Source organism: Terrapene carolina, unplaced genomic scaffold, assembly GCF_002925995.2.
Source record: "Terrapene carolina triunguis isolate 2854851 unplaced genomic scaffold, T_m_triunguis-2.0 Scaffold85, whole genome shotgun sequence".
Taxonomy (NCBI): domain Eukaryota; kingdom Metazoa; phylum Chordata; order Testudines; family Emydidae; genus Terrapene; species Terrapene triunguis.
In genome coordinates, this window is record NW_020664436.1 from 8560328 (window position 1) to 8581696 (window position 21369).

The following is a 21369-nucleotide window of genomic DNA, read 5'->3' on the forward strand; positions in this document are numbered from 1 at the left end:
GCTCAACCCCAGAGCTCACTCAGGAGGCAGCTGCTGGAGAGGCCAGACACCTCTGGCCCAGCTCCTGCTGGGGAGACTCCAGCAACCAGCAGTGGACCTGGAGACTGGCCTGACAGGCCGCCACTCGACGCAGACCTGTGTGTGGGAGAATCACTGAGCCTACCCCTCGCCAGCTACCCCAAAGAGTCGCTGACCCTACCTGTCGCCAGCTACCCCGAGGATCCGATGGTGATCGACCCCCCTGAGGACACCACCATGACCCAGGTACCTCCAGAGGGGGAGTTGGGAAGTAGCCTGGGGACAGCCAACCTGAATCTGGCTGCAACACAGCCGGAACCCATGTCAGCGTGTTGCGGCCAGGATCCCCACAGACACAGCAGCGGGCCTTTGGTCACTGCTAGGGCCCCGGGCTGGGACGCAGTGGAGTGGGAGGGCCTGCATCCCCCCCACCACCACCCAAGCCGCTCGGTGAAGCCTGGGTGTGCTATTTACCTGTGTTTGCTCAACCCCTGCCTGAAGGCCTAAGCCTTGGTCTCTTTACTGCCGCACCCTGACCCAGGGCCTGGGCCTGCCGACTATATAAACTGCTGTTCAGCCCCGCCTGAGGGCCTGAGCCTTGACTCTTTACTGCCCCGCCCTGACCCAGGGCCTGGGCTAGTTATCTGTTAATTGTTATCCATGTGTGCTGAGCCCCCTGCCGGACAGCTTGAGCCGGGACTCCTGCGGCCCGACTGATTCCCCAAGGGGCCAGGCCAGGACCAAGGGAGGCGGTGTGGGTGCCCGCTGCCCTGGAGAGGGACGAACCCTCTCTACAGAGCCCCTTAATAGGAGAATCCATGGTCAACCTAACCATATATTACCATTGTCACTCAGATTTTACACCTTAGCAGTTTTTTACATAATCTAAGAAAAGTCAAGAAATCTGAAAAACAAAACAATATTTTGAACAAAGTATGTGTCAGAGATAAATCCGTGAAAAAAATGCTCCATAAGTTCTTTTACATCTTGTAAAGCCCAAAGACTAACATTTAAGTGCTGTTATTAAAATTCTGTTCATGTCTGCATGAACCTTAAGGCATGATTTACTTATGTTAAATCCTAAAGCCATATTCACTTTTATTGCAACTCTAGTGCGGTAAAATGAAGTCATTTCAGAGATGAAATTTTTTCAAACTGTTTTTCAAAGAAGTCAAGGTGAAATGTAAACTCTTATGTTTTCAAGCAGAGGACTATTTGGAGATGAAACAGAGGACGACTATGTGAAAAGGAGAATTCTTCCCCAGTAAAATTTTGAAATATGTACAACCTGGGAGCACCAGGTCAAAATGGGATTAACCTTTACTTCTTTGTACTGGGAAAAGAGTCAATAAGTCAAAGCTGCAAATAGCTGTTCCCCATTTCATGCCTCAACTGTATCTTTTGCCCAACGAGCAAATACCAACTCTGGAAATCCAATCTCTATCTCCTACATGGTAGCGCACTGCCGCTACTATTAGGCTACTGACAGGCCCTGCCTGCTCTTTTAGTCTTCTTTGTTTGAATCACCTCATTAGGTATCCTCAATGTTTATTCCATTTTCTGATCTCTAATTTGCCCCGTCTGGAGGCAATGCTTCCAACATGTTTTATGTTACCTCTCTCTTCACTCCCTCTTGGCTGTGGCTGCTACTGTTCTACAAAATGTACAAATAAAAGCTATATTTTCATCTAAATGTAGGAAATAAAAAATACACTCAGAAATAAGTAAGCATTTAAAAAGCAAGCTTCAGAGGTTTTGCAGGCTTTTGGAAGAGAGGATACATGCTGGAGTTCCTACTAGACCTTTTAAAATTGAGCTGTCTACAATACCCTTTATAACTCTGCCTTACTCTCCTCAGTGCCAGGTTACAGTCTCTCTCTAACCTCAAAGTTTCAAAAAGATACTTTCCCCTCCTTAGTCTCACCAATAAATAAATACATTAAATTTCCCCCCTCCCACATGTAACCTCAACACATAACATACACAGATATTAGCAGCATCATACAGAATTCAACTCAGTGTATGCTCTCTATTTGAAAGAGGATCAGTTTGAACCATATAAGATTATGGCTAAATCCAACAAATCCTGCCACAGAGCCAAGTTTGAGCAGTTTATTCTTAATCACATCCCCCTGCAGTATGTCACTCCATCTACTTAAGGCAACTGCACTGTTGATCTTCATGTAGGAATGATTCTTCCCTCTTCTGTTCTAATGAAAGCTATTTTCCTTCCCCATATTTGCATAATCCCTAGGGACTTCAGTCAGAAAAAATGGCTGATGTGTGTGCAGTCTTCTACTGCTCCTTCCTCAATCTTGGGCATACAGGTTAATTTTGGACTATTAATAAAGTTCAAAGAGCCCATTCAGAAATCTTCAGAAAGAAAGAGCCCTTTCAAGGGTTTCACTTTGTTGTGAATTTTTTCATCTCTAATATATTAACAAGACATTCTTGCTGTCATCTATGGTAAGTGAAGATTTAGCAGAAACATAACAGTCTGCAAATATTGGAAGGGCATAAACATTAAGAAGAGAGAGGAATTGTTTAGGGTTGTATAGGAATATAATTGGAAAATATGGTACCAAATTAAGAAGCAGAAAATTGTCGGCTGAGTCTCAGGAAAAATTGCTGACCCGTAAGTGTTCTTAAGCAGTGGAACAGTTTTCCAAAGGAAGCTGTGAAGTCTCTATTACTTGAAATATTTATTATTAGACTGGGCAAAGGATGAGAAAAATATATCTTCATAAAGAAGAACCCTGAACTGGCAGAGGGAAGGACTAGATAAACAATGTTTCCTCCCATCTCTAATTTCTATGACTGTGATTAAATGAATAAATATTGACAGCTGATCTCAAAGATTAATTGTTCAAGAACAGAGAGAACCACACAATTAAAATAGTTGCAGTCATAGCAGGCAGCATCTGAAAGTACAGGCACTTTTTTTTTTTTTTTTAAAACAAGACTGAAATTCTGCTGTGAACAGCAGCCACGAGGTGAAAAGGGCATTGCATGCTGCTCCTTTACCTCATCCTGTGTAAGTCACTCCCAAACCCAGGTCTCTGTATGGTAGTGCCTAGTACTGTTATACACTACACAAACAGCCCAGCCATTCACTAATTACATCTTACATGTAAGTGCGCAAAACCAGTATGTTTTGGCCTGAATTTGCAGGGATTCATTGCCAACATAAATATTTCAGCTTGGAGATAAAACAGAATAATTAAATATATAATACTTTGTCTGTTCACCTCCCATATATATTATGCAGTTGGTTTTTCATCCTCTCTTTGTTCCTCCAATCTTCACAGGACTAATGCAAATGATTCTTATCACAAAGTCACAAATTTATCTGGATTTTAAAAAATGATTAGTTTGTTTGCTCATAAAAATCTGGATAATGCTTTAAATCAAGATTTCCCATTATGCCGTGCATTTTTGTTAAGAGCAAAAACTGGTATCCTGCTCTTTGATGGGAATTCTGGTTCTGTAGAAAGAAAAATATTGGAAGCAAAATCCTTCATGTGGATCTGAGTGGTGATTTTCTCTTGGTAAGACCATAATTTAGATAAATGAAGTGTAATCACTATGTGAGAGATTCATTTCATAATTCTTAATCATTAAATACATTTTTAATAATGACTTGAAATGTTACATAATTAGCAATGAAATCTAAATAAAATGAACTTTTGAAAAATATATTTTGAGCATGTTCCCAAACCGTAGAACAAGCGACTTTTCTTAATCTTCACAAAACTTCTTAAATTTAACTTTAGAAAAAAGGTTAAATTTAACATGGTAAATAAAACTAAAATTACAGTTTCATAAATATTGCTGATTTAAACAAGATTTGATTATAATTAAATGGTTTGGACAGGAGTGTCTAAGCTGAACTGGAATGAAAGCAAGAGCTCAGTTCACTAGACACTTATTTAAAACACGAAGAAAGATATAACAGCATGCACTTGATGTGTTGGGATACTACAACGAAAACAGAGTATTAAGTATGCAGAGAGAGAACAACAAAGAATGTTCTGGTAGCTAGAAATGCACAAGTGGGATAATTCCTTTTTGATCCTCATTGCATAGACTCCCATGCACCAAGCTTAACACTGTCCCAGAAATAGGCTTCTCAGCCTCAAAATGTCCATCTGTGTGTCTACTCATCTGCTCTCTCCCTTTTATAGACCCTATTTTCTTTCCATTCATGAGTCTCCGTCACTCACTCATTATACTACAGTCTTAAATGCTGTATATTTTTGTGCTTTGGACTATCTAATTTTAAATATATCCTAAAATGAAATTTTCATCATTTCCCTTGGGAGGGTGACCATATTTCCCTATGCTGAATACGGGACACCTGGCAAAATTACTCATATTCAAGCAAGTTCAACGGCAAGTTCAACTATGCAGTACAAATGTTCAAATTAACATCAAGTTGACTGAGTCCCTGTTAAAAAGAAATACTGTGTAGTTGGATTCTTTTTATTTACCTTCTTATCTTTAAGACTTTAGGGTTTACAAGAGGAGGTGACATCCGACAGAGTGAGTGTGAGTGTGTGTCCGTGTCCCTCCCCGCCCAGCGCTCTCCGCCCTCCATGCCTAGCTGGGCCCCCAGGACGGATCCGCTCTCCTGGTACCTGGTGCTGGGTCTTCCTGAGGCAACACATGGGGGGGGGGGGGGCACACAGGGTCACATGCCCCTCTCCCCAGATTTCTGCCAGGGTTCACACCAGAATCTGACCAGCAGCAGCCTTTCGGCACTGTGCGGGAGGGAGGGGACAGGAGCTGCTTCCACCTGTGTGTGTGAGGGTGGAGGAGGGGGGAGGGATGACCTGGCCTGTGTCTTTGCAGAGCTCATCTCTTCTTCTCCCCCTGCATCCTCCGGTGGCTGGAAGTAGCTTGTCCCTTCCTGCCCACACAGTGTTGAAAGGCAGCTAACACTTCCAGGCTGCTGCTGGCCACTGACATAACCCAGCCACCTCCTGTCCCCCGGCTACAGTGCGGGCAGGAAGAGGTTAAGCTGTAAGGATGCATTGTGCACCAGGGCCCAGGGAACTGACTGTAGGGGCTTCAGCGAACCTGGCCAGAGAGGTGGCTCAGCAGCGGAGGGTGCCATGGGGACAGAGCAGGGAAGGGCAGGTGAAGAGGTTGCTAAGCCACTGCCTGGGGGGCTGCTGTGGATCCTGCAGGGTCAGGGCACGAACAGGCTGGAAATCGCTTCCCCCCCCGCCACTCCACAGCTTACCTGAGTATTTAGCTATGACACACTGAGTACATTTCCCAGACTTGAAAAAGAGCTCTGTATAAGTGCAAAAGCTAGTCTCCATCACCAACAGAAGCTGGTCCAATAAAAGATATTACCTCACCCACATTGTCTCTGTAATGCATAGGCAGTCAGAATAAGAGGGTGAAACAGACTTCCCAGCTCTTCCTATTGTTGTTACCCTACATGAAGTAACATTTGTAATGTTTTGTGGTTTTGCATTCACAGACTTCTCCTGTGGTGACAAGGACGATCACTGACGTATGGATTGCTGCCTTTGCAGCTGCAAAGCTGGGCTCTGTTCCTGGCTTTTCCCACCCGGGGAAGAAGGGGAAGCAGCGTTCTAGGGCTCCTGCACATGAGGGAGTCCCCACCCCATTCCAGGAACTTTTCATGTTCTAATATCCTTAACACCTCCTCCTCCTCTCACCACATTCCTGCTTCTCCCTAACATGGAAAGTGGTCAGGGAGGCCAGCCCCTATGCAGGTTCCCCACAACTCTGTCCCCAAATACCTCTGTCCTAGGAGGAGCAATTCCTCTCCTCCAAAGCAGTGTCTATCTCACAAGCATCTACTGGCTTGTTACACTGGCACTCCTCAAGGTGGAAATTCACAGGTAAATCAAAGGCTGGAGAAGGTAGGTGAGGAGCTGGGCTGGCACCTGACCCCCAATTTAGGGTAAGGAACAAGTTCCCACCAAGCCATGATGATGGAGGGAAGAGTGTCTTGTCCTGATGATGTCTTAAGAACCAAGCTAGCAGCCCTCTCCTCTGAGGTCTCACCTGACCCCTAGTGAACCACAGTGGGTTCAATGGCTGGAACTAATGCTGGAGAAGCTGAGGAGGGAACTCTGCTCCTAACAGCCCTTCATTTACCCGTTCGACACATACCAAGCAGCATGGAGGGGGCAAAGCAGGGAGGAAGTAGTGGGTGTAGGTCTATTAGCCAGCTGGCAAAACATGCAGTTCTCTGGCTAAAGGGGAGAGGAAGGGGAAGAGTGGGCGCAGGGCAGGCGCTGGAGGGTAGGGGGATATTTTTAAACCAGATGCCTTATTTGAGGTTCCAAGGTCAAGGGAGCATCTTAGCTTCTATACCCATGGCCCCCTCCTCCACATTTATGCTCCCAGTAACATTCCCACTTGGTACAAATGCCCCTCTTTAGTTTTCAGTAATACTGATAGGCTCAGGGCCCTGTCCTCAGCCTACGTTTTTCACCACATCCATGAAGATCAGTGTCTGCTCTTCAATAGGTCCAATGGAGGAATGCAACAAGTGAAAAAAATGGAATGACAAGGTCAGTAACTATCAACACATTGTGTGTTCACATCTTAAATTGCTCTTTTTGTATAAGTGTCCTGTTTTGCTCCTTGCTTGGCATCGTGTTGCTCTTTTGCTGGCTCACTTTATAATACCAGATTCCACTAATTATATTCATATTATGAAATAAACAAGTAGAATCATATCCAATAATCATAAAAAAACCCCCAGAAAACAGTTTAGTAAACTTTAGTAACCTCTTGCTTTTAGCAATTTTTATGCTGCTATATGCACTCCCTCAGTTATCATTTAGGCTTTTCTCAAGTATATTGGATCTAATACATGAATCTAATATATGCTGCAATATTAATTGTGGCACTACTTTACCTATTCACTTCTGTATCTGCATTGTTGATGTTTGTAACTTTATTGTCAACCAAGAATTCAAAAGTAGAAATAAGGAGCATGATATGACTCTAGTGCTTAGTATTCCCCCCTTAACTTTCTCTAATGTTTGACCATTTTGTAAGTTTTTTCAGCTTTTCATTACTTTCGTTTTACAATAGCAATCCTGAGAATTAGGTACAAAGCCTTGTCTAACACAGCTTGCTCTGAGGCTGCTCCATCCACTGACAATATTTTGCACTAGCAGATTCTCATGCATTTCCACAAGTCTAGTTACGGTGTCTTTTTAATAGGAATATTTCACATTAATAAAGCTCTCTTGATAATGAGCACAAATATACTCACTCCTTGTCTTACAGTTAAATGTTTCTATTTTTTGTCATTTTGCTCCAGATCTAACCTTGTTTTCAGTACTGTTGCTACTTAGCACTTATATAGCATTTTATATTTTCAAAGTGCTTTACAAACATCAATTTTGAAAGCAGTTTCCTGTGTCAGATACTTTGTCTGAATGCCATTTTCATAACTCCCTATGGGCAGTTGGTGAATTTAACTAGAACAGAATGTGTTTCCAGGAAATGGAAAATATTGACCTCTATTTCTCTACTGTACTGAAAGAGTCCTCATAGTAGCACAGTATCCCCAAGGCATGCATAATGTGACATGGCAGTTGGCAGTGAAACACAGATCTGTCAGTTTATAATTACCATGATCTAGATATTGGCCTAGTATAATTGGAAAAAGTTACATAAGGCATTATAAGAAATTCTAGGTTATTTGTTTTAATTGACAAGTTACAATTCTATATAAAAACGCGAACAACTGCCTCTGCAACCTTAACTCAACCTAAGCCCAATCTTTCCATGTATGGCAGGGGTCGGCAACCTTTGAGAACTGGTGTGCCAAGTCTTCATTTATTTACTGTAATTTAAGGTTTCGGGTGCCAGTAATACATTTTACATTTACAGGTGCCGGTAGACGGAACCCCAGACTGGCAGCAGGCTGAGCGGGGCTGGCAGCCTGGACCCCGGCTGACAGGGGCCGGTGGAGGGAACCCCAGACTGGCAGCGGAGGCGGCAGACGGAACCCCAGACTGGCAGCGGGCTGAGCCGCTCAGTCCGCTGCTGGTCTGGGGTTCCGTCCACTGTCCCCTGCCAGCCGGGGTCCTGGCTGCCGGCCCAGCTCAGCCCACTGCCGGCCCGGGGTTCCATCCATCCAAGTTGGCTGAGCAGGGACAGCGGCCGGGACCCCAGGCCAGCAGCGGGCTGAGCTGCTCAGCCTGCTGTCGGTCTGGGGTTCCGTCCGCTGGCCCCTGCCAGCTAGGGTCCCAGCCACTGGCCCCGCTCAGCCTGCTGCTGGCCTGGGGTTCTGTTCATCCAGAGTGCCACTAAAAATCAGTTTGCGTGCCGCCTTTGGCACGTGTGCCGCAGGTTGCTGACCCCTGATGTATGGCTTTAAACAGGTTCTCCACGTATCAGTAGATCTGAGTAAGGTGGCCAAGAGACCAACGAGGAAAAGCTTTCAGCTTTCAGGAAGTTACATGCTGAAAACAGGGTTTTTACCATGGAATCCTATGTTATCAATCTTCCCACCCGGATATATTAGCATAATCAGAACACATTTAAAGGTATAAGCAAACAGGCAACATATCCAGTAAGCATTTTCTTTAATTCCTTCCATCAGTGCTTTAGCACCAGTGCATTTTCATTGGTGTGAGCAACAGGTAGAGCTAGTACAGACTAGCCACCAGCAGCTTTATACTACTGTGTCATCAGCATATTCCTTGGTGAACGAGAGAGAGAGGGGTCCTGTCTATGGACAATGAAAGCAGTAAATGTCAACTGGCTGGCCTGTACTAGTGCTCCCACTGCTGGCCACAAGTGCTAGGTCAATGGGGAGAAGTTCAGAGAAACCTCAGCAGAGAAACAACCAAGGAGGCAGAGTTAAAGTGAAACTTTCAGTCTTAAAACTGCATTTCCTGACTTGAGTATTTGATTTCTTTATCTTAATGATGCCCTAAACGATGCTTTTTTAAAACAAAATGTACAGCATATGTCTGTTTGAACTACAGGTAAATGAGAACTAAAGTTAAGTAGGAATTATAACTGGATTACCTCCTTTCACAGTCAGAACTCTTGTCCAGGCCCTCAGCAACTCCCCATTTTGATTATTTAAACCTCCACATCTGTAACACTCACATTGTACCCCACCATACAAAACAATCTTAGTTGTCCATAGCCAGGACCACATCACCCTTCTCTCTCTCTCTCTCTCTCACACACACACACACACAAGTTCAAACTTCTTGCTCTCACCTCCAAAGCCACTTCTCACTCACGCATTTCTCTCCCAGTGTCCCCAACCACAGGTCCTCTCAGTTCTACCAATGATGCCAAACTCATTTGCTGCTTGTCCAATTTTCCCACAAATATTTTCTTCACACACTTCTCCTTGTGCATGGACACTGACCCTAGGCTGACCTGTACTACCTTCTCCAGACCCACTTCTGCCATGACACCTACAATAAATCAGCCACTGTTTGAACTGCTAAATAGAAAGAAGTTGGGTGAGTTGATATCTATTTATATTAATACAGAACACCTCTGTATCTGTATGTATATACATGTATACAGTGCATAGCACAACAGGATTTCTAGGTGCTACTGTAATATAAGTAACAAAATCCAAGAAACTCAGCTCAGATAATAAGACTCTCTCACCTTCCCATGCTGTCCTGCTCTTTCATAGCAGATTACTACAGCTTCCCACATTTCCAGCTTCTCAAAGATCTGTAGAGCTGAACTTGTGCACCCCAGTTCAAAGAGTAAGCTTGCAAGTTGTCGCTGAAAGTCAAAATAATAGAAAAAAGTTAGATGCATGTTCATTATCATTTTTAGAAAAGATGTTACAGGCATTTCTGGCCTGAACAGAAAACACACAAAAAATACAAGAAACATTTCTCCTGAGATTTGTAGCCTAACTTTGAAGACTAATGAGGCTAGGATAAAGTTTGGATAAGGTACAACTTCTGGATAATTAATCCCAATCAAACTTCTAAATTTTATTCATCACTGACAAATCATCCTAATAAAAATTCCTCTGTATTGTTTCAAATATATTTAAAGTCAACTTGTCCACACAATGTAACAATCTCCATAAATGATTTTTATGTGGAAAAAGATGGAAAAATTGAGAGCTTCTTCCAGAAGGCACATCAGTCCAGTTTGAGCAACCATACAAATCTGACTTAAAAGGTAAGACACAGATTTGAGAGCAGACGCATTGCAATACAATATTTATTTAACTTTTACAAATGAGTAATTCCATTTTAAACTAACCTATTAAGCCAGGGATGGACAAACTACGGCCCGGGGCCGCATCCGGCCCTTCAGATGTTTTAATCCGGCCCTCGAGCTCCTGCTGGGGAGTAGGGTCTGGGGCTTGCCCGCTCCGGTGCTCCAGCTGGGGAGCAATGTCGAGGGCTTGCCCTGTTCTGCATGGCTCCTGCAAGAAGCAGAATGTCCCCCTTCCAGCTCCTACACGTAGGGGCAGCCAGGGGGCTGCACACGCTGCTCCTTCCCCAAGGGCCGCCTCCACAGCTCCCATTGGCCAGGAACCACGATGCCTGTGGATGGGGCAGCGTGCAGAGCCACCTGGCTGCGCTTCCGCGTAGGAGCCAGAGGGGGAACTTACTGCTGCTTCCGAGAGCTGCTTGAGGTAAGCACCACCTGGAGCCTGCACTCCTGGATTCCCCTACGCCCCAACCCCCTGCCCCAGCCCTGATCCCTCTCCTGCGCGCCAAACTCCTCGGTCCCAGCCCGGATCACCCTCCTGCATCCTCAACCCTTCATGCCCAGCCCCACCCCAGAGCCTACATCCCCAGCCGGAGGCCTCATCCCCTCCTGCACCCCAATCCCCAATTTCGTGAGCATTCATGGCCCGTCATACAATTTCCATACCCAGATGTGGCCCTCGGGCAAAAAAGTTTGCCCACCCCTGTATTAAGCTGTGTTTTCTAGACTTTGAAGTTTTGTTTTGTTTTTTTAAAGAGATTAATATAGCAATATCCCCTTCAGTTTTAAAGAAATTATAAACTTGTTTAAAATATACAATTTTATTTGTGGAAACATATAGAAATTTACTAAGTAAGGCCCCAATCCTGCAACGAGATAATGGAGGCAAACCCCCTAAGCTTGTTCGGAGCCCAAATTAATTTAGTGGAGCTCTATGCAGGTGCAAGCATCCACCTGTGAGCATCTCACTACAGGATTGGGATCTATAGCCTCTGCAATTTGACAAGTATTCATACACATATGGTAGTGATAACACCATCTTATTACAGCAATAGTAATTCTGCATAAATGTATACTATAATATAATTTAAATATGTTACAAAGTATTTATTTTTATCTGGATACTAATTATTTAGGGAAAATATTTAATTCTACATACAGGAAATTTTAAAATTTAATTTACTTTCTGGGTCAAATTTGGTAAAATTTAGAGAGAGATAATGACTATAGTTAAGACTGCCACACTTTCCATAATACACCTCTATTTTAGCATTTCTAACATTGACTTAGAAAATTGGTTTGGACTGAAAAGTGCCACATTTACTCTGACAACTGGAAATGAAAATTAGGTTTGATTGTGTTTATTTGAAGTGTTTGTTGAAAGATTATATGTGGAATAATTTGGGGAACACTGGAAGAAATGATGATTGGTTAAGATAGTATGCATAAGAGGAAAAACTCATAAAACGGAAACATTTAAATATAAATAAAATGCATGATTTAGGGAAATCTTTTGGCCTCAAAGCCTTGAACCTTATTTTAATAGTTTTCAAGTTTAGGGTTAAATATAATAATACCAGATAAGACTAAGCACAGTCTGAAATCTTTCAAATAGTATGACCTTCCGCTTAAAATTAAAATGTGCTGGAAAAAAATGCCCTCTTCATCCTACAAAAAAAGAAGGTGCACAACTAGAAAATAAGAGTGCTTCAGCTTTGGCAGTCCTCTTGTGGGATGAGGTATCATATTCCACAGGGGAAAAAAGAGGGAATTCTTAAGAAAATCCATCCCATAGTGGAGAAGGGGAGTGGGTCTGGACCAAAGTGAAAGGCCAACATCTAGGAGGCAGAACCTTATTGAGGTATACGAGGACTTCAGGCTTATGTGGAAAATGGAAACAAACAGGGTTATCTCACCCACTGACCCAGAGTACTCTGGCCATGACCCACATCCTATAAGACCTGGTCCACCTCACTAATGGGTAGGTGGAGAGACAGGAAGCAGACCCCTAAGAATGGCAACCATCCCTTTTCATTTATGGTATTTTGGTAACTGTAGAACACCCTAACTCTATTTGCTCCTTTTTCTTTTGAAGAATTATTATTCCGTTTTCCATTAAAGCAAAAAAGGAAAAGACCATACAGAAAAGCTGTTTTGCAAGCAAACATCTCTAAGCAAGCAGTCAATTCTGTGTATGATAGAAACGTATATAAAAAAGCTGCACAATTTCTAGAATTTGATTTCTTTAAAAAAAAAAATCTACATATTCCTATATTGTTAGGTTAATCCAATTTTTTCAACAAGTTTTCCAATTTATATATGGTAATATGCAGCAGACAGTGGGTTTCTACTGCAGCTTCTAGGACATGGTACTTCACAAGATAGCATGCAATATCAAATATAATTTGATGGTATCTAGACTAAATGTCATATTAGCTTGTACCTCTATGGCCCAGTGTGGAGGCACCTGACAACTGTAGAAAATCTTCAGTCGTTCAGATACCAATGTTTTCTTGTCTTCAAACTGATCTGCAAGTGCCTACAAGTACAAAGCATATTCATTTATTATTTAGATTTATTTAAGTATAAAAAGGTGCCTGAGACTGTAGGTGCCCTTGATATAAGCTATAAGACAGCAGCTATAACAGTATTAGGTATTCAAGTGTAATTTATCAGCAGTACCGGGTTTACAATGGCGCCAGTGGCACCATGGAGCCTGGCCTATGCTCAGAAGGGGCCCCAGCCTGCTCCGCTTGCACTGCCCCTGAGACCCTGCCAGCCCGGCTGAGGCTCCTCTCTGCCCCCTGGCCCCACCCGCTGGCTCCTATCTGCCCCCTTGCCAGACCCCAGTGCACCTCCAGCTCTGGGCAGTCTTTGCTTCCCACTACCTGTGGGGCCCTGCCTGTCTCCCCAGAGGTGAATCACCTGGGACTGGTGCAGAAGCCTGGCCAGTCTTGGTCAGTTTGGGGACAGGTGGGACAACGTGGGGGGCTTGGCTGGGCCCCTCCAGGCAAGTGGGTCCTGAGGGAGCGCGGCCGGGACAGGCCCTGGCCTGGCTGATCGCGCCATTCCCGAGGGACCAGAGTGATTCCCAGCCCCTGGACCAGCCCTTGCTGCACTGCCAGCTCAGCCTGGCAAACAGTCGCTTCCCAGAAGGGCTGGTGAGTGCAGGCGGGAGGCAGGGCGTGGGGGAGTGGGTTTCTGGGGGTCTTGGGGGTGTGTGTGTGCTGGGCTGTGAGGGGGTGGGGAAGATGTGTGTGTTGGGGCACTAGGGAGTGGGGGTTCTGTGGGGGGTACTGGGCAGTTGTGGTGGGGCTGTGGGCAGGGGGGCACTGGGCAGAGGTGGTGTTGTGCAGGGTGCTGTGCATTTGTGGAGGGAGTCTGGAGGGGCACTGGGCATAATGGGTCCGGGGGCAGGGGGGGCTCTGGCCATAGGGATTCGGGGTGTTTGTGTTGGGTGTGGGGGCTGTGTGGCACGGCATTGGCCTGCCCCCGAGGGGAAGGGGCATGCTGGCACCAGAGGGCCAGGCGGGCCACTGTGCGTCTGGCAACTGCTGGTTTGTAAATAATGCCCTCTCCCTGGGCTAGGCGGAGCGGGGAGGGCCCTGCCATGCCATGCCCCATTGCCGGCCCCTCGCTCTGGAGACTGACTTCCCCATGCCATGCTCCATTGCCTGCATGGGGGCCCACAAATATGTTTGGAGCCAGGCACACAAAAGCTTAATCCTGCCCTGCTTATCAGATGCTATAATGAGATAAAAATAGACATTTTTATCAAGGAGATGGGCTACCCTTACATACAAGACAATTAATCAAATTTAAACCCTCCATTATATACTAAAACATACATAAAATCAAACTTCCAAGAGCATACAAACCTTATCAAATACAACAGAATCTTAGGCCTTGGCTACACTGACGCTGTACAGCGCTGCAACTTGCTGCGCTCAGGGGTGTGAAAACGCCCCGCCCCCCCCGAGCGCAGCGAGTACAGCGCTGTAAAGCACCAGTGTAATCAGAGCCTGCAGCGCAGCACGCTCGCTCGCAGCGCTGCAAGCTATTCCCCTCGGAGAGGTGGGGTACATACAGCGGCAGCGCTGTGAAGTCCCGAGTGTAGCCAAGGCCTTACATTGCATAAAGCAAGAACAAGAATCAAATTTCTAATTCCCACCCAAACAATTTAGCAATTTAAAAAACCCAAACAATAAAAACCCTGCCATTATGCATATGTTGAGTAAATGCTGCTATGTAAGAATATTTGACAAAAGATAAGATGACAGGAGTTAAGGTGATATCAGCTTATATATATTTCAGTGCCTAGTCAGCTTTTTCTGAGAGAGAGAACACTGAATTACCTAAAGTCTGAAGTTTGTAGGGAAAAAACACACCAAAGTAAAGCCCACTGTTCTCCAAGTCAGACTTTCATAACCACACCTCTAACATAGAATACACTGCTCTAATTGGGAAGACAACTCAATTCAAGTTTTTCCTTCAGGACAAATGTGAATTTATGAGAGAGAAATGTATGTTCTTGCCTCCCATCTATCTCCGTAAGTTAGTTTTGCACAATAAACCTGTCTCAAGTCAACATATAGAAATTCAACAGAGCTAGCAGGATAAGAAAAAAAAAAAGTGTGAATTATTTACAACTAGAAAGTAGATTAGGAATTTTAAAGAAAGAATCTCCTTCAGATGGATGTACCAATAAATCCACATATTTAAAATGGAAGTGCATGTAAGGCCAGAGATAGGTTACTTGCTTTCACATAATTAGTCTGACCATCAAATCTCATACTGAACTCAACCACTGAAAGCAGAACCCTAAAAGGGCTCCTCTTGCCACTATGTACGCACAGTTCAGCACAGAGACAAGTTAGAGACATGTCTGGTCCTTTCTCCCTCAATTCTTGTCCACTAGGACAGAAAATGCAAATACTCCAAAGAAGTGGAGAAGTTGGGTTGTGATCTGTGGAGGCAATACATTTTGAAAACTCTAGTTACTAATTTACTAACCTAGCTCAAGAATTTCAAAAATAGGTGCCTAATGTTAGCAATCTCAGTGATATGATTTTAAAATTACGGAGCAACTTGGAAATATCAGTGACTTCCCGCAGTGCTGAAACAATTTTTATAGGGGGGTGCTGAGAGCCATTGAACCAAACTGTAAACCCTATATATAATGGAAACCACTTCAAGCCAGGGGGTGCAGCAGCACCCTCAGCACTCCTAGTTCCAGCACCTAGGGTGACTTCAGTGGATGCTGTTGGGTGCTTTGCACTTTTGAAAATCAAGCCAGTGATTTAGGAGCCTGACTGTGGATTACAAGCCTAGCTTTAAACACTTATTTTTTTAAATCTTGGCCTTTGTTTAAATTCTCTCCCATGAAATTATTTCTATGGAGCCCTGGTCTCAGAGATGAATCAGAATTTACCTCAGGCGCCTGGCTGAGGTGTATTTACAGTATCTTCCATCAAACCACAAAGAAACAGACTAGTAATGTCGCATTCTTATGCATAATTCTATATAGTACAAGGAGGGATTCAAACCATTTTTTAATGCGCTGTGCAAAACAAGATGATTTAGATAAAGAAGTTAATTGACCACGGTCTATAGTTGCAAACTGTATTCTGACATTACTTAGAAGTGTAGGCTACATTTTTCTATACACATTCCAGTAAAGCAGAAGATAACAGTAAAACTGTCCAGTTCATTAGGTGTGCGTTATTTATTTTACAAGAGCTGTGCAGGAATCGGAATTTCTGTTTGGTGGGAAATTCTGTGATTTTTCAGGTTTGGTTTTATTATTTATTTATAATTGAAACAAAACAAACAAAAAATTTCATAACGTTCTGGAAAAGACTAGTTTTGGGTCAAGTGCTCCATTTCATTAAAATCTAAATGTTTTGTTCAGATTTAGAGTTTTTGTTTTATATATTATAGTGTATAATATAATTTCAAAATTTATTTTATATTAAGTAATTTTGAAACAACAAAAATTCAAAAAATTCTGTGACAGGCTGGGTCACAGAAACCCCCTTGGGACTGCCACCTGATGTGCTGAGACTATCTCTAAGCCTGTTTTCCCTGGCAGCTTGGGACTTCAGTACCTTGCCTGGTTGTGCCAGACACGCTAGCCTGCTACAAACAGACCCAGATCTTAACCACGCCCCCCAAAAGCTGCAGCCTTAACTGAAAACAGCTTAAGAAGTGCTCCTGTCTCCAACACTCAGATATCCAGTTCCCAATGGGATCCAACCCCAAATAAATCAGTTTTGCTCTGTATAAAGCTTATACAGGGTAAACTCAAATTGTTCGCCTTCTATAACACTGATAGAGAGATATGCACAGCTGTCTCCCCCACTCCCCCCCGTATTAATACTTCCTCTGGGTTAATACGTAAAAAGTGATTTTATTAAATATAAAAAGTAGTATTTAGGTGGTTCCAAGTAATAACAGACAGAACGAAGGTCCAGCAATCACTCACAACCCTGTAGTTACTGTCCTTTGGTCCAGTTTCTTTCAGGCATCGCTTTGGGGTGGAGAGGCCAGCTGAAGACCAAATGGGAAGGGTTTCCAGGGACTTATATGGTGTCTCTCTTGTGGGTGAAAACCCCTTGTGTTCTCCTGTGCAGAATCACAGTTACAAGATGGAGTTTTGGAGTCACATGGGCAAGTCACATGTCCATGCATGAATCAGTTCTTTATAGGCCGATGCCATTGTCTACATGTTGGTTTCAACGTTCCCAGGAAAGCTCAGATGTAGATTGGCGTCTCCCAGGGTCTACTGTCAGCTAAGTACTCCCAATTACCTGAATAACCCCTTCACACTATGTTGACCAAATCTGCCTTATGTGCTTCCTACAGCAAACACTTTAAATACAAGCAGAGCCAACGCTCATAACTTCAGATATAAAAATGATACATGCATACGAATAGGATGAATACACTCAGTAAAACATAACCTTTGCAAAGATATGTTACATGGCATATCTAGCATAAAACATATTCCAGTTATGTCATTTACACTCATAAGCATATTTCTATAAATCATTATGGGGTCCAACGTCTCACATTCCTTTTCAACTATAGCAAAATGCTTCGTTTTATTTATCTTTAAAATGTAATTTCATTGAAATTGACATGGATTCCTGCAGAAAGCTTTAATTTTGAAGCAACGGCATTTTCTGGAAGCAAAAGGATTCATCAGAAAATGCCCAACTAACTCCATCTTCTATGCTGGATGCTTGGAAATAGCTGAATGTAAATAAAATGCTGCATTAGAATATGGCTATTTATAAAAGGACTCCCCACCCCCATCCAACAGAAAGTAATGACTGTACTCTGTCTGCAGTTCCAAATTACTACACATGAAAATATCTGAAGATTAAAAACTCCCTAGATATGAAAAAATGAAACAGACCACAGCAGCTCTTATAATTCATAGATTTAAGAGCTCCCAAGTATGTTTTAAGAACAGGGAGCTGTTATGGTTGAGTATGCCAATGATCTGTGGATAATAGATCACTGGGAGAGTATTGAACTATATGTTTCTAAATGATGCTTGAAAATTTAAAATGTGGCTAGTGTATAGGGAAGGAGAATACTACCCTTACTCCATAGCTGAAAATCAACCATACAACTATAAATCAATAAAACTTAAAAAGTCAACAAAACTAAATGAGCAACTCTCTCACACTCTCAACCTGCCCCACCCCATCCCACTCCAAAAAAATCCTCCCCACTTAATCACTGCCTTCGGAAAAAGCCTGTGTAAACAGAAAAGTTTTGCAACATACCCAGATGTTGAAGTCCCTCTTGACAATTTGCCTTGCTGACTAACATCAAACGGGACAGCTAATAGGGAATCTGGGTACAGTGGGCCAGTTTCTATTCCATACTCCTGGGGGAATTCTGTGCCACTACACATGCGCAGAATTTATGTCCCTTGCAGAAAAATGACTTTGTGATGGGGAAGCAAAGGGAAGCCACAAGAGCGGTCATGCGACCCTCCCCAGCACTATGTTTTGGGTGCCCAGGGCTTCTGGCAGAGAGGTAAATCACTGTGGGGCAGAAGGTAGAACTGGGGAAGACCCAGCTGGTGGCTCCTACCCTGTGCCGGGCTCAGCTGCTAGCCCATTTTTTCCTTTAAATTCATTTTAAACTGCACCTGTGCATTAGTTATTTTAACTGTTTTTGCGTTTAAGTTATTTTTTCATACTCTGATAACTTAAAATTGGCCAAACCAATCCCCAAGCTTGCCACCAAAAATCACTTTTAGTTAGGTCTCAATGCTTCAAAACAGTCTGGAAAGAAACCTTTATAAAAAGTCACAAGAAATTGGAAGTATTTACGATGGATGAATTTATATTTTCAGTCTTATGACCTACTCATGCCTTTGCAGAGTGTTGAAACCCCAACTGATAATTCCACCAGCAACCATACAATGACAAACTTAACAGAAATTTCATATTAATGGGAGTGAGCTTTATCCATATTTAAAGTCACTTATAAATGTTATTTTTATAGGAGTTATTTGTTCCCCAAAACACCAAAAAACCTGACTAACTATTCCACATGAAGAGTAGCAACATGCAAGTTTCAAGTTTTAAGGTTCTGCTGTTTTTATGCATGTGTAAAAATATATCTTCCACAGATTTGAGAGGTAAATACTGTTATGCACTCGAACAATTTGTGTAGAAAATGTACCGTTCAGTAGTTTAATGTTTTTCTTAAAACAATGTGAACAAAAAACTAACATTAGTGGCTTAATATAAATACTTGCATATTTTACACACACGTTTCTAATAAATTATTCTAATTAATAATAGAACTTACCTTCAAACAACCAGTATAGTGTCTTTCTGGGCACAATAGGCAGGCAGAAGTGCTGCGGCATATTTCACTGCAACATTTCTGCCTCCTCTGTTGTCAATGCTGATAGAGTATCAGTGATACGAAAGGACTGTTAAGCACTACCAGAGGAAGTATCAGCAGGACTGAGAGAAAACTGAGGACAAGGACATTTATGAGGTGGGCTGCAAGGAAATAGCTAAAGGTGAACAGAGAGATCAGGTGACCTCCTGGCCTGGGAAAGAGACAAAGCCCAGAGGAGGAGGGGCTGGAGGGGGTTTCAGTTTGGAGTTGGCTGGGGACTAGGAGTGAGGGCAGACGGGGGTGTCGGGCTCGCTGGGCCCTAGAATGGACCCGGCGGAGGGGTCCCGGTCGCTGGACCCACAAGCCCTGTTTTGGAACGTGTTCCTGTCTCTAATAAACCTCTGTTTTACTGGCTGGCTGAGAGTCATGTCTGACTTCGAAGTGGGGGTGCGTGCAGGACCTCTGGCTTCCCCAGGACGCCACCTGGGCAGACTCGCTGTGGGAAGCGCACGGAGGCGCATATGCTGAATGAAATGCTCCATCTTCCAGGTATTTCAATTTTGACCTACCACATGCTCTGAAACTGGATGACTGCTTCATGTTACCAATAATATTACTTTTTTTTTCCTGAAGAACCCACGAAGTGGAGAAAACATTTACATCTACTCTTTTATCTAACTAGTCAATCTGAGTACAAGCTTCTAAACCACAGACATTCAATTAACCTAAGCTTTAACAATAACAGTTCCTTCTTGTGGTGACAAGTGTCAGAAGATGGTGGAAATGTATTTGACCAAAAAAAAAAAAAAAAAAGCTCTTTTGGGTCTGCATTTTTACTCTTCTCAATCTATTACAAATTATAACACATCTTTTGTTAATTTGACTTGGGGGGTCTCAGTGGGGCCAGAACAGGAAAAACAAGTTCAGTCTCTCTAGTTCTGCATTTGATTAAACCGTTTCAGAATAGTCAGATTCTTACTATTTTTCCTCTTTATAACATTTCATTCTTTCCCAAACATGACTGCCCTAACTAACATGAAAACCTGAGTGATATCTAGTTAACTTTTGTTGAGAAACTACTTGGCAGAAAACACTCTTTCAATGGCTGAGCCTGACCCAGCAAACACACAATATATGGTAATGTAATGGCACCCTTCCAGCTTGAAAAATGGTTGTGTAAGCACCAAAACAATTCAATTACTGTATCATGCTACAGCATCATGAGTGACTGAAGAGTCCAATTCTTGAGTGAAAGTGCTTGCCATAGTTAATACAGGTGTAATGCACAGGGCCATAAGATGAAGCCAGCACACTATTAGCACCTGAGGCCTGCTGTGCTTTCCTCTTTGCTTTCTTCATTTTTCCCCTCTCTCAACCACCTTTCCTCTGCCTCTGGCTCCCTATTGCAGAGCAGCCCCCCAGCATAGACTGTTAGCTGCATCTTCCCAGCTAGAGGTGTCAATGTTGACGGTTTTGAGGCCTTGTCTACACTAATGTTGTAAGTTGATTTAAGTTACACAAGTTACGTGAGTTACGTTACTTAAGTTGACATAACTTACATTGACTTAGCACGCTGTCTACATTGCGCTACGTCGACAGGAGAAACTCTTGTCAATTTAGCTTCCGCCTGTCGTTGAGGTGGAGTACTGAAGTTGACAGGAGAGTGCTCTCCCATTGACTTATCGCGTCTTCACCAGACCTGCTAAATTGACGCCACTACAGCAATTGCAGCGGCGCCCATTTAGCACCACACTGAAGACAAGCTCCGAGTTCCTGTTGCAAACGTTCTTGAATGTGAATTTTTTATCTGTATAATATATGTGTACACACACACAGGAAAAATGGATTCAGGATGAGGTGGAGAGTCCTACTGTAGAATCATTTATTGCACACTTCTATTTCTAGGCAACTGAAATGGTTGTACAACTCTGCATCTGGGAAAGCGGGCAAGCATTACATTAAAATGTGTATAAGGTCCACAAACATTTCCGTTCTTTATGCTTTCCTGTAAGATTTAAAAATTTTAAGTACCCTTTTAGGCACGGTGAGCCATCTTACTCACAGCCTCTGTAGGAAAATATGACATATCCCTGAGCCTTATCACTAATACAATACTGACATTTACAGCATTCAGGTAGTTTTAATGCTATGCAATTAAAGGATTAGATCAGCGGTTCTCAAACTGTGGGTCAGGACCTCAAAGTGGGTTGCAACCCTGTTTTAATGGGGTCACCAGGACTGGCGTTAGACTTGCTGGGG

General features: G+C 43.2%; 1 protein-coding gene across 3 annotated transcripts in view; it reads right to left on the reverse strand.

Moving 5' to 3' along the window:
- The window catches only part of TTC27 (tetratricopeptide repeat domain 27), a 164982-nt gene that overhangs the window by 43130 nt on the left and 100483 nt on the right, over positions 1-21369 (reverse strand). For all 3 annotated transcript variants that reach the window (XM_026649784.2, XM_026649783.2, XM_026649782.2), the window contains 2 exons: positions 12680-12775; positions 9664-9786 (listed from right to left, as the gene is read on the reverse strand). In XM_026649784.2, coding sequence (XP_026505569.1) covers positions 9664-9786; positions 12680-12775 — 219 coding nt within the window. The remainder of the gene's footprint in view (positions 1-9663; positions 9787-12679; positions 12776-21369) is intronic.